General features: G+C 34.5%; 1 protein-coding gene across 2 annotated transcripts in view; it reads left to right on the top strand.

Annotated features, from left to right (window-relative positions):
• The window catches only part of MICU3 (mitochondrial calcium uptake family member 3), an 85,455-nt gene extending 72,026 nt beyond the window's left edge, over positions 1-13,429 (top strand). For both annotated transcript variants that reach the window (XM_069573330.1, XM_069573329.1), the window contains 6 exons: positions 1,026-1,126; positions 1,636-1,807; positions 4,887-4,995; positions 7,770-7,927; positions 8,962-9,030; positions 11,019-13,429. In XM_069573330.1, the coding sequence (XP_069429431.1) occupies positions 1,026-1,126; positions 1,636-1,807; positions 4,887-4,995; positions 7,770-7,927; positions 8,962-9,030 (609 nt within the window). In that variant the 3' untranslated portion in view covers positions 11,019-13,429. The remainder of the gene's footprint in view (positions 1-1,025; positions 1,127-1,635; positions 1,808-4,886; positions 4,996-7,769; positions 7,928-8,961; positions 9,031-11,018) is intronic.
• The last annotated feature ends 552 nt before the right edge of the window (positions 13,430-13,981 follow it).

Genomic DNA, 13,981 nt, shown 5'->3' with positions numbered 1-13,981 from the left:
CATCCTGACCCCTTCCACATCCCATCCCTCTGGCCCGCAGATGAATACTCCAGTCCTTGCTGACTTCTGATCAGCTTGAGCCTCCACTCTTATGCTCCATTTAGGCATGCTTCTCAATACCTTGATATTTCCTCCTCCTACTAAGTTAAGCTGTTCCTTGGATAATAAACTGACCAGAGTTGATTATACACAATCACAGAAGAATGTCTGTAATTAACAGGAGATATCTTCTCTCACCTTCCAAAGGTTTTAATGCTTTTGTCCAAAACATCTTATGACTACCAATAAGGACATTTGTATATTTCATTTACACTCACATTCTAGTTTTGTCCTCAAAATGGTTATTACAGATAGGCTTTTTCCCATTTTACAGGTAAGGAAGCTGATGATCAAAAGTCAGTAAGCTGAGGTCTTCTGATTTCAAATCCCTTCCTCTTTCCATTACATCAGTCTACCTCCTCAACCTAAAGTTATTGGTAAAAGTAGTAGTGCCTTTCAAGCACTACTCAAAAATTATACTAACCTAGTGTCACATAGAGGCTTCCCTGGTGACAGACAGCAAAGAATCTGCCTGCAGTGCTGGAGACCTGGGTTCGATCCCTGGGTCAAAAAGATCCTCTGGAGGAGCACATGGCAACCCACTCCAGTCTTCTTGCCCTGGAGAATCCCATGGACAGAGGAGTGTGATGGGCTACAGTCCATGGGGTTGCAAACAGTCAGACACAACTGAGCAACTAACACTTTAGTATCTGTATTGTCACATAAAGGGCCTTGAAAGACTCAAACCACAATGTGAGGTTGAATACTTCTTATATAATCAGAGCTTTAAGCTTTTTGAAGATAAACATCAATTTCATCTATAATTTTGTTTTCACATTTTGAACTTATTAACTGTAATGGCATGTGTTGATACATCTTTATGCTTTTTACTCTAATTTTAATATATTTACATTCTTTGGGAGATATTGGACATTCCTATTCTGTTTTTCTGTAACTAACTTTCAAATTGTGATTTTTTTTTTAAGCGTGCTGATGACATTACAAACTTAGTAACAGATACTACACTTCTTGTACACTTTTTTGGGAAGAAAGGAAAAGCTGAACTCAACTTTGAAGATTTTTATAGGTGAGCTTAATTTTTATACTCGTATTGAAAAATGTTAACATACTAAAGTCAGAAAGGAGTCATCTATTGCAGTGACACTCACCTCTTTGCTGCTTTCATTTTAGCTAAAGATACTCTCTATAACATATAACAAATATCTACTTCCATCAGTGCCTGTGTACCAGTAGTCATATTGATAAATATATTAGGAAGTCACTGAATGATAAAAAAAAAAAAAGTCTAGATATCTGGATTATTTCCTATGTGTTCAGAAGAAAGAATATTACCAATTCCTTAGTCTTAGTAAGCCACAGTAATAATAAGTAATAACAAGCACATATACAGTATTTATGATAGTAAATACTAGGCAGGACACATTAACTCCTTTAAGTCTGATCACTACCCTGCAAGGTATTGTTGTTATGCCCATTTTACAGAGTAAGGAGCAAAAGTCTTCAGAGGCCAAGTACCATCTGTTACCATCACTCTTCACTTATCTTATTCATTGGTTATATATTTTTTTGTCACAGGTTCATGGATAACCTCCAAACAGAAGTTTTAGAAATAGAATTCCTTTCCTACTCTAATGGGATGAATACTATCAGTGAAGAAGACTTTGCTCATATTCTTTTACGATATACAAATGTGGAAAATACATCAGTATTTTTGGAAAATGTGCGTTACAGTATACCTGAAGAAAAGGTATCTGATCCTCATTTTTATTTTGTTAACAGTTATTAGCTTGTAATTATATAGGTCTGTAAAATATATTGTCCTGTTAGTTCTGCTCCCCTGTGGATTCATACATACTTTGAATATATTCCACTCTTTGTTCCTATGTGTCTTAAGTGCTCTGCTAAATTTTAAAAACTGATGAATTTAAAATTCTGGGTACATATCCTTATTTTTCTTTTTTAAAATTATTAAATTTTTTATTTATTTTTACCCTTATTTTTCTTAGACATGTTGAAAACCTTTAATGTTATCAACAGTTGTTTTATTCACATTATGACTATCATTTTTCAAGAGAATTCTGCTGAGCTATATGCTTTGGCTACTATGTAAACATCACCTCATATAAAATAGTTTATATTGACATAATTTCAGTCACACTTTATTCATTTCCCTAATACCCTTAATAAAAGGTCACTGGAAGACAGCTATTGATGAGTGAATGATTTTATCAGTAGTTGAAGTGAGGTTTTTCAAAGAGTTTGGACGGCATGAATGGTTAAGAACCTGGGACAACTGATTGTCTGTTTGTTTAGTAGCACATATTTTCAGCAGTTCTGAGCAGTTACATTATCTAGTGGTATTTGAATGCATCACTGCAACCGAATAGAACTGGTGTTACAAGCACCTCTTAAAGCATGGGATGTTTGGGATGTATTGCCTTCTATTTGTGTTTGTAGAAGGATCAAGTTAATCTATCCAAGGAAAACTTGCAAACAGTTTGACTTTGTTTACACTGTGATGGTGCTGACAATTCTGCAGGTCCCCATGGAATGAGGAAAAAAGGACTGGATGTTTTTGACTATTGGTTTATATAATCTTTTAGGGTTTTGTTTTTGTTTTTAATCTGTTTTACATGTTGAACTAAATTTCTTCCAATTCATAGACACTTCCCTAAGAATAAATATTGGAAACTGTACTATTTTCTCAAGCTACTGGTGTATTATTTAGGGCCTTGAGGTATCTGCTTTTTCTCTTTTATCCAGTGGAAAATTATAAAAATACGTAATTCAAAAAATTCAGTTCTAGGGTGAAGTGTGTCGGGAACTCTCTGTACTGTTTTTTACATTTGAATTCTTTGTAACTATTTTTTTACATCAAATTATTTCAAAATAAGAAATTTTCTTTGGGTAATTCCCTGGCATTCCAGTGGTTAGGACTCGGTGCTTTCACTGCCATGGCCTGGTCTGGGAACTCTGATCTTGCAAGCTACGTGGGGTAGCCAAAAAAATAAAAAACAGAAAGTTTCCTTTTAAGTTAAATTCAGCTTCTGAAAACTTTTCATTGATGGAGATCTCTTAAACATACAGTTTTCTTGGACTTCCCTGGAGGTTCAGACAGTAAGGAATCCACTTTCAGTGCAGGAGACCTAGGTTCGATTCCCTGGATTGGGAAGATCCCCTGGAGGAAGGCAAGGCAACCCACTCCAGTATTTTTGCCTGGAGAATCCTATGGACAGAGGAGCCTGGTGGGTTACAGTCCATGGAGTCACAAAGAGTCAGACATGACTGAGCGACTAAGCATAGCACATCTTAAACGTAACAAATCATTACAGTGAGAAGGGAAAATATAGCAAGTGAACCAGCATTGATTCTCATTGATTTTTTCTTTTTTTTTTTTCTGCATTATCTCATCAATCCTTAGAGCAACCTTCCAGATATTGACAACTTTCTTTTAGAAAATGGAAACCTGAGGCTCTCAGGCACTTTAAGACACTTGCCAAGGATTCAAACGCAAGACTCTCATAGCCAGTGTTGTTCCTACCACATCTTACTTCTGCCTTTCCTTTCTCCTGTCATTTCCATCTCTCCAAAAGAATAACAACTAATAGTATTTCAATAGCACTTTACATTTCTAAAATGCTTTTTCATTTCCTCTCATTTGTCTAGGAAATATTAAGCTATTATTTATAGTATTTACTAGGTTTTATTCTGCTGTTTACTAGGCCTTATTCTAGCCACTGTGGATAAAATGATAAGATCAACAAAATCCTTCTCTCATGGAATACATTTCACTGGAGAGGTACAACAAACAAGTAAAGGAAAAATAGTAAATGATATCTTTTCAGATAATGGTAAATATTATGAAGGGACCAAAGGTCATGAGGACTAGAAAAGGAGATAGACAGTCCCTGAAGCTCTTCTCTTAGATATACACATGGCTCACTGCGTTACTTCTCAATGAGGTCTCTCCTTCCAACCTAATACATACGTACCTATTATATAAAATATTCCCCTCTCCTGCTACCCCAGCAGGAAGGTCAGAGTTTGTGAAGCCTAAGCTCTACTCCTTTCTCAGTTTATTTTTCTCTCTCAGTTTTGTTCACTTTGCTAAGAAGAACACATTAATTAAATACAGCTCTTCATGTCCAAATTTGTATTATCAGAGATACATTGTGCTTACCTCAAGTAACTCTCCTGTTTAACTGAAGCTATAACAGTGGCAATAATTTCATTTTATGTAAATAACATTACTGAGTCCTGTCCATGATCCTACCCTAAGCCCTGTGCTGGGCCTGCCAGAGCTCTATGTGCATTGAACCTCTTTCCTCTGTCCTGACAGCCTTATCATAGCAGGAACAAGTAAAAGCACACTGCTGTGGGTTTTTGGACATTTTTATTTTGCATTGTCATTATAAAGGCATTAATGACGTAATGTCAAAATATATTTAAAGAATATATGTACAGGAGAAAGTTTGTAAATATTTTTTTCATAATGATTATATTTACTTTTAAAGCTTAAAAAATCCAGGCTTGAAATAAAATAGAAATTTTTAAGTTTATTTTTATTGTAGCATTTTTTTAAACTCTGTGCTGATATGACAGTGTTTTCACCTATCATTGCTAATAGTAGCACATTACCCATGGGAAAAAATTGAGTGAAATTTTACATTCCATTTGGAGAAAGAACGTTTCAGAAAGTACCCTGGAAATATTTACTTAGAAGATATATTGCTGAAGCTTAGTGTATTTATATCTAGTAAGTGTGGATATTTATTTTAATTAATTTGACAATACTAAATATATTTACATGTATTTTCCCAATATAGGGCATTACATTTGATGAATTCAGGTCATTTTTCCAGTTTTTGAACAACCTAGAAGACTTTGCAATAGCTTTAAATATGTATAATTTTGCAAGTCGTTCTATAGGACAAGGTAAGTAATAAACTTCCAAAAATTAAAAGCAAACCATAATTCTTTAGCAACCTTTGACAACAAATTAACTAGATATGTCTGTCATATTCATCATCCATTTGCCTGAAAGTCTGGTGTATACATCAATGGGAAATTCGTTTTCCCTAAGCACAGTTTAGGGAAATATTCTAAATTTTGGTATTAAACTTATTATTGCCTTTCATCACATATTATGGGGAAAAGCTAATGATGTTTGTAAAGGTTCAAAGGGAAAAAACCTCATGGCTGCTCAGTAACAGAAGGGTATGTGTCTCCCTATAGAAGGGCCAGCCAGCCATGCCACACACATCATCACAGGTTGACATTCATATTATTTGTTTGTATTACTGACTTGACCTGTACTCTCTGCTGGCTCAGAAACCCGAATTTTGTCAGTAAAGCCACCTCTTAGAGATGGACTTAAATTAACCGAGTTTTACGAATGTTATATGAAAATGACAGTTTTACTTAATTTACCAAAAACTACAGCTGCCCGGTCCCATCACTTCATGGGAAATAGACGGGGAAACAGTGTCAGACTTTTCATTTTTGGGGGCTCCAAAATCACTGCAGATGGTGACTGCAGCCATGAAATTAAAAGACGCTTACTCCTTGGAAGAAAAGTTATGACCAACCTAGATAGTATATTCAAAAGCAGAGACGTTACTTTGCCGACTAAGGTCCGTCTAGTCAAGGCTATGGTTTTTCCTGTGGTCATGTATGGATGTGAGAGTTGGACTATGAAGAAGGCTGAGCGCCGAAGAATTGATGCTTTTGAACTGTGGTGTTGGAGAAGACTCTTGAGAGTCCCTTGGACTGCAAGGAGATCCAACCAGTCCATTCTGAAGGAGATGATCAGCCCTGGGATTTCTTTGGAAGGAATGATGCTAAAGCTGAAACTCCAGTACTTTGGCCACCTCATGTGAAGAGTTGACTCATTGGAAAAGACTCTGATGCTGGGAGGGATTGGGGGCAGGAGGAGAAGGGGACGACCGAGGATGAGATGGCTGGATGGCATCATCGACTCGATGGACGTGGTCTGAGTGAACTCCGGGAGATGGTGATGGACAGGGAGGCCTGGCGTGCTGCGATTCATGGGGTCGCAAAGAGTCGGACACGACTAAGCGACTGAACTGAACTGAACTGACAGCTGCCCTAAAATTGGCTGTTGTCCTCAGGGTCAGCTCCTTCCTTTCCTGTGGGGAGGCTTTACAAGTCAAGTCCTTTCCCAGGATTCTGTGACCATTTTCCCTTCCCTTGTGGTCATATCATTTTTTAAATACTCTTGCCATGTAAGGACATTTTGGTTATTTCTTAACAGTGATTTTACCTATGCCATATCTAGTGAGTGCTAATCCCCCAGTTTAATTTCAGAGGACAGTCTCATTATTTTATTACCAAGTTCCATAGGAGAAGGCACACTGGAGTCCCTACATGACAATTCTCTCGAAAACACAGTGAATCCCTTCCATAGCTTTATTCACTTTCTCACTGAGTAAAAGAAACCTGAAAATTTTTCATATTTCACCCTTTGACTGATCTCGATGTTCTTAATGCATTTTAGTGTTTTAAAACCAAAACCTGGAACTTCCCTGGCAGTCCAGTGGTTAAGCTCCATGCTTTCACTGCAGGGGACTGGGTTCGATCCCTGATTGGGGAACTAGGATCTCACATGCAGTGCAGCCAAAAAACCTTTTTTTCAAAAATTAAAACCAAAACCTTTGGAGCCCTGCCTTAACACACCAGTGTTTTATTGCCATGATAAATCTGGATGAGTAGCCCGCCAGGCTCCTCTGTCCATGGAATTCTCCAGGCAAGAATACTGAAGTGGGCAGCCTTTCCCTTCTCCAGGAGGTCTTCCCAACCCAGGGGTCGAACCCGTGTCTCTTGCATTGCAGACAGATTCTTTACCATCTGAGCCACCAGGGAAGCCCAATAAATCTACTAATCAACCTTAAAAAGGAAAGAGAGTCAACCTTTAAAAGAGAAAAAGAGTCAGTACCTGCTTACCTGGTTCAGAATGGAAGGCTGCTGTTTTACTTTGTGCAACTAGGAAATGAAAAACATCATTCTTGGCAGGTGCTAGGAATAGATCTGCCTTTTTTTTTTTTTCTTTTTCTGTTGCAACTTCTAGCACCTTAATTCAGGTTCAGTTCAGTTCAGTTCAGTCATTCAGTTGTGTCCAATTCTTTGCGAAAGCAGCTCTGTTGCTGCTTTCTGCATGATCCTGTGCAGTGATTATTTGGGCAGGTGTCTCATCTCCCACCTGAACTACAAGTTCCTTGAGAACCTATTCACTTTAATAACCTCTAAAGTATCTGTGGTTGATACCAAGCCTTTTAACCAAAACCACAAAAATTTTTTGTTCCCTAAAAGATAGGAGGGCTTCCCTGGTGGCTCAGACGGTAAAGCGTTTGCCTGCAATGCGGGAGACCTGGGTTCGATCCCTGGGTCGGGAAGATTCCCTGGAGAAGGAAATGGCAACCCACTCCAGTACTCTTGCCTGGAAAATTCCATGGACAGAGGAACCTTGTAAACTACAGTCCACGGGGTCGCAAGAGTCGGGCACGACTGAGCGACGTCACTTCACTTCACTTAAAAGATAGGATGATTAATGAAAAGAGTTACATTAACATAAGATCATGACCCACATTTATGGGGGGAAAAGAAAACTTCCATTATAACTTTGCTGATAACTAACACATATTATAAAAATAATATTAATGGTTTACCCCTTTTCTGTGTCATTTATCTAGATGAATTTAAGCGTGCTGTCTACGTAGCCACTGGCCTCAAACTTTCACCACATTTAGTGAACACAGTCTTCAAGATTTTTGATGTTGACAAAGATGATCAGTTAAGCTATAAAGAATTTATTGGAATTATGAAAGACAGACTCCATAGAGGATTCCGGGTAAACCTATACATTTTAAGCCTATTGCTCTCCTTTTAAAAACTTGGGGAAAAAAATCCATCTAAGTTTCAGAAATAGTTTATATGAATATTTAAGTATATAAACAAGAAATGTTATATATTTGAAAAGTAAAACATAAAGTCCTACCTACTTTCAAAAGTAATTTGAAGTGATAAAAGCTCATACTTTTTAAAATATAAAATCAGTTTGAATTTCAAAAACTTGTTTTCATACTCAATTAGTTTAATGTATTTATCCCAGTTTGGGGTGGGGGGGAGATGTTGCCAAACATTTTTATTACTTCAGTCTGAACACTGGCTGTTCAAGACTTGTTAGTATACAAAGAAATATCACCATTTCTCATTTTATGTGATGCAGATTTCCACTAGGCAACATGAGGTTCTTAAGTCACTGCATATTCAGTACTTTTTATATGGAAAATCAGGTAAAAAGTGTTTTTTTGTTTGTTGAACTGTTTGTTCCTGTTCACATCTCACACTGCGAAATAATTTCAAGAAATTCAATGATTTTTATCTCAAAAATATATTTTAAAGAGTGAAATGGTGCATAAATCAGTGCATGTTTACACATTTAATTTATTTTGATATGCCACAAATAGAAAAAGAAAAAAAACTGTTTTCTATTCAGCTAGAATATTCAGTCTTCCTTCTTTGGTAAGACTACCTCTGAGTATTATACATTTAAAAAGAGAAAAAAATATATGTGCAAAAAATCAAGACTCATCATAGACAATGTTTTAATCCAAACTGCCTTGATAAAGATACTGTGTATTAAACTGCCACCTAGTGGTTAGTTGTTAACATTCGCATTGGTGGCACAAGTCAAGTGAAAATCATTTTTTTCCTCAAATATTTTAGAGTAGCAAGATCAAATTAACACATAAATTATGTATATGCTATAAACCCCTGACACTGTCTTCCTCTCTCAGGTGTTATGCATTTTTATTTTTGCTTTATTTATTGCATATCTATGACCTCATATTTTATTTATACTTTTAATCCTCTGTTCCACAGGGTTATAAAACAGTTCAGAAGTATCCCACTTTCAAATCCTGTCTGAAGAAGGAACTTCATAGTAGATAAGTATGTTAGCACCTCTATTTGTCAAAATTTTCTCAGTAACAATAAAAGAAAGGGGTCATTTATTTTTCTATTATAACATTTAGGTAATAGCTAAAAGAAATGGAATTATAATTTATTTTTAAATCTTGGGTCACTAACTCAATTTCAGAGTCAGTCTTTTAAGGGTTTCATTTTGGACTGTAATTCAAGAATAATTGTTATAACAAAGCATTAGTTTGCCACTATTAAGTTGTGATCTAAAAATGAACTGGAATACTCCAGCTGAAATTCTCATGGAATGTCTTGACTGAAAAGTTTTCCATTTAACCTTCAGTTTTGTATCTGAGCAGGTACAGTATAATGAATCCAGATTGCATTTGTATAATCAAGGATCATCAGCCTCTAAGGGATATCTTTTACTATTTTTTAGAATCATGAGTCCAAACATCTGCTACAATAATAACAACTTTTTTTTTTTTAGTTATTTTGGGTGCCTGGCGCTATACTAGGTGTTCTTCTATATGCAATATTTCATTTAATCCTTACAGACAGAAATCCCATTTAACAGCAGAGAAAATAGAGACTTGGTGAGTCAATTACCCAAGATAACTTGCCACTCAGCTGCAAAACAGGATTTGAATTCCTCATTCTATGTGATGATAAAACCATCTTAGCTATTATTTACTGCACTATCACCAGAGAATGAAATAGTTGAGGAAGATACAGGAGATTTGTTCAGTTTGTATCAACCCAAAGAAATACCTTAAACTTGTTGATGATCTCCAAGATGAGAGATTTGTTTTCCCTTTTTTCTTTCAGCTTTTTTTTCTTTTTTCTTTAAAAAGTCAACTATAAAATTTTGGTCAGTTGTGAGTACTGATTAGTTCTTGGAAATGAAAGTTTTGCTCATTTACATGCTTGCAAATATCTGTTTTTTCCTATTTTTCTCAAGCTTAAAGCATTTATATTTGTCTATAGCATCATTACCAACGAGGTCCATATGCATAGGATATCAGTGTATGTTACTTAAAAGACCAAAGCTATTTTGAAATAACTATGAGAAACATAAACAATCATAATAAACATGATTAAATACTTCAATAGGACTAAGATCTTAACATGCCACTATTGATTTGTCTCCCTAGAAGAAAACAGCAGTAGTTGATATTTTGCAAAGCTTTGAAGCCTAATGTTTTATGGAACTCAATTAAGGGATTGCTGGTCTAAAATATTTAGTGATAAGTAGGCTTATTTACTTCAGAGAAGGCAATGGCACCCCACTCTAGTACTCTTGCCTGGAAAATCCCATGGATGGAGGAGCCTGGTGGGCTGCAGTCCAAGGGGTCGTTAAGAGTCCGAATGAGCGACTTCACTTTCACTTTTCACTTTCATGCACTGGAGAAGGAAATGGCAACCCACTCTAGTATTCTTGCTTGGAGAATTCCAGGCATGGCAGAGCCTGGTGGGCTGCCATCTATGGGGTTGCACAGGGTCGGACACGACTAAAGCGACTTAGCAGCAGCAGGAGCAGCAGCAGCACCAGGCTTATTTACTTAGCTAAGGGGGTAACTGTCATGATTGAGCTAACAGAGGTCAGGTCTTCCTCATCTCTGGGAACTTTATATTGCCCTTATTATAAAAAGTTAAACATTTTTTTAAAAAGCAGTAGGATGATACTATTTATATGTTCTATAGATAGTGTATCTAACCAACTTAAAATAGTGTCACATTAACATCATTGATTCTAGGTAGTAGAATATAGAACCATAGCTAAAAATGACTGCATTGATTCTAGAACTTTGTAAGATTGAGGATTAGATAAGTTTTCATTCAACTTTTAAGTTAAAGGAAATCGTTTATAAGTCTGATTCTTATATTATCTGTTGGGTGTTTTTATTATGCTCCTCACTGTTTCTTGTCATTATTATAGTAACTGATCAATGCCATCATGTCGGAATTTCATCCTAAATAAATGTTACTTTTATGTTATTACATATTTTTTAAATTAGGTACTGCTAAAGCAGAGTTTAAAGGATTATTATCTACTTGAAAATCCAAGAAGCAAACATTTCAGAGGGCGGAAGCAAGACTGAAATCAGAACTCGTAGAAATGAAGGAAAAGGTGAAACGCTAATTATAATTTTTTCTTGAACTGAATTCTTGAACGTAAGACAGATAAGATACATCTTCTTACTAATTACAGATGTTGCGTGTTATGTTGAGCTTTTGTGTTATTTACTGAACTCTGCACTTTTTCATTCCCTTCAGAAGTGTATAGATTCTTCCAGTGACTATATAAGAATGTATTTTAAATGTTTTTTTTTAATTTATTAGAAATTTGTCTCATTTTTGAATAATGTATGACTCCTGGAATCTAGATAACTTAAAAATGAACAGCAACATATTCCCTTTGGTTTTGGACTGTGAACTTATTTTCAGAAAGTGAATATTCCTTGAGATTTATCTTAGGGCCCTTAGAATCGTTAATAGATCTCTGTTACTTACCAGGTTTTTAATTACACTGAAATCATTTTGAAACACAAGTAGAAATTAAGCTACTGTACAATATGATGGTTTACATTGTACTTTTAACTTTTAAAAGTACTTAATTAGCATTATTGTTTGAATCATATAAAGTTTTTTTTTTTAAGTTTTTGTTCATTTACCAAGGTCAACAGAATATCTGGTATTCTTTTATGTGTACAGCAAAGAAATTTAAAATGTAGATCTTTCTTTCTCAAAAAAAGTCATACATTGATGGTGGAAACAGTGGTAGTTTTTGTAGCAGTAGTCACTGTTATTGCCATTATTGTTTTAAACATGGTGCAGCTCTAACAGCAGATGGTACATGTTAATAACACTAATAAAATTAGTATCTTATGGCACTGTAACTTATTGCATATTGTTATTATATGTCTGTAGTATCAAAATGAATACTATAAAGACTAATATAAAATGGTTTAGAAGACTGATGTATATATTAGGTAGAAGTTAATGTTTTGTTTCTTGTGAAAGGACCACATGGACTAGTGAGCCCAACAGGCAGTAATGATGAATAATTTAAATATAATTCATTATTTTAAAATGTCTTTAAAAAGAAAAGAAAAACTTTCTTTTGAAAAACAACAAAATTCAATATTTACATGGGGAAAATAACTCAATACTATTTATTGGAAATCTTTTCAATTTAAAGAGTGTTTAAAAAAGATAAAAGAGTAGTTTATAAAAGGATACTATACAAAAATAGAACAGTGGATTTAATTTATATACTGTATGTGGAAGATAGGTTAATTTATCTTCTTGGATGTATTAAATATAAATTGCACACACTCCAACTATTACCTTGCTTTGCACAGGAAAATAAATACTGACTTTGGTTTTATAAGTTATTAAATGTGAAGTTGATAGTTCTGCATCAGCCTATTTATAAAATATTATTATTTCCAAGAAAATGCTGTTAGCATTGACAGTGCATTTGGTAGACTTTTTACATTCTTTATCTGACTTATTTATTATATTGATATAGAAATATATGACTCGTAAGTTTTAGGATTTCATATAGTATAATTTAATTTCACCTGCTTTGAAGGTTGTGATTGACTAAATGAAAATACCTTCTCATTTAACATGCCTAGCTTCATTTTACCTTCATTGAATGTCTTCAATATTATTTACTATCTAAAATAATGGAAAAATAATGCAAAATATGCAAAGAATTTATGGAACTAATGGAAAATTATAATAATGGAAATAATGCAACTTATTTTTATCTTTTATTATAACCTAAGTTACCTTGCATACATGGAAAAATTGGTATTTAGAACAGTCCTATCAATAAAGATTAAAACTGAATTAGCTCATTAAGATTATTAATGATTATTAATAATTCTGCCATTCTCCCAAGGAATACTACCTATGCAAACTTTACTCATTATTGCTTATCACAATGATATTCATCTAAAACTGCAGCATAATATTATACTGCAAATAAATAAAGTATTCTGATCAATTGAAATGGGAAAGAGTAGTAAACTGTGGTGATTTTCCATGTTATCACTCTTGAACTTTATCATCTATAAAATGGAAGGTAAAAATATCTCACTGGACTGTTTACATCAATTTAAGAAATTTTAAATGCTTTGAAAATAGTACTATACTAAATACATGTATGTAGTTCTCAGTATCTTCTACAAATTATTCTTTGGAAAGATGAAGCTATTCATAAAATTTTAGTATCATACTGTTTACAGGAGACTATATAATAAAAGGTTTATGGTCTTCTAAAAATCATTTCATACTAAGAATTTCATTTAACTTAAGTTGTAGTCTGTTGTTCTTATTATAAAAAATAACTGTAAAGTGACCTGTCTTACATTCTTATGTTATCATAAAATAAATATACTTGCTCTCAAATCAGAAATGTAGTACTTTGCTTCTGTGTATATTTGTGAACTAAATAACGTCTTTCTGAAAAATGTCACATATAAACTTTGAAAATTTTTGCTGATTACCAAACCTCCATTGATCTTATGCCGTCTGCTATATCAGTACAGGCCAAGAAATTAATCTCATCAACACTTCTGTAAGTAAATAAATCACAGAGCCATAAAACCTTTCAAAGTGCCTAATAGGAGTCATACATTATATCATGGGTACTGGAAAACTTTCAGAAAGTTTACATGTGAATGGAATATCAACTTTGCTTTGTAGGTGGGCCATTTAAATGGCTTAAAATAATTATACCAACACTACAGCAGCCCATTTGACTAGTGTTGGTATCTTGTAGGCATCATCTTACCAAGACAACTCCTAGAAATCTACTAGTTCCCAAAATAAACTGCAGTAGTCCTCCTTTATCCACGGCTTCATGTTCCATGATTTCAGTTACCCGTGGTAAACTTGGGTCCAAAAATATCAAATGGAAAATTCCAGAAATAAATAATCCATAAGTTTTAAACTATATGTCATTCTT

The sequence above is a fragment of the Ovis canadensis genome, chromosome 26 (assembly GCF_042477335.2).
Source record: "Ovis canadensis isolate MfBH-ARS-UI-01 breed Bighorn chromosome 26, ARS-UI_OviCan_v2, whole genome shotgun sequence".
In the NCBI taxonomy this organism is placed as follows: domain Eukaryota; kingdom Metazoa; phylum Chordata; class Mammalia; order Artiodactyla; family Bovidae; genus Ovis; species Ovis canadensis.
Note: the sequence above shows the minus strand (reverse complement) of the source record. Positions and strands in the feature narration are given on the sequence as shown.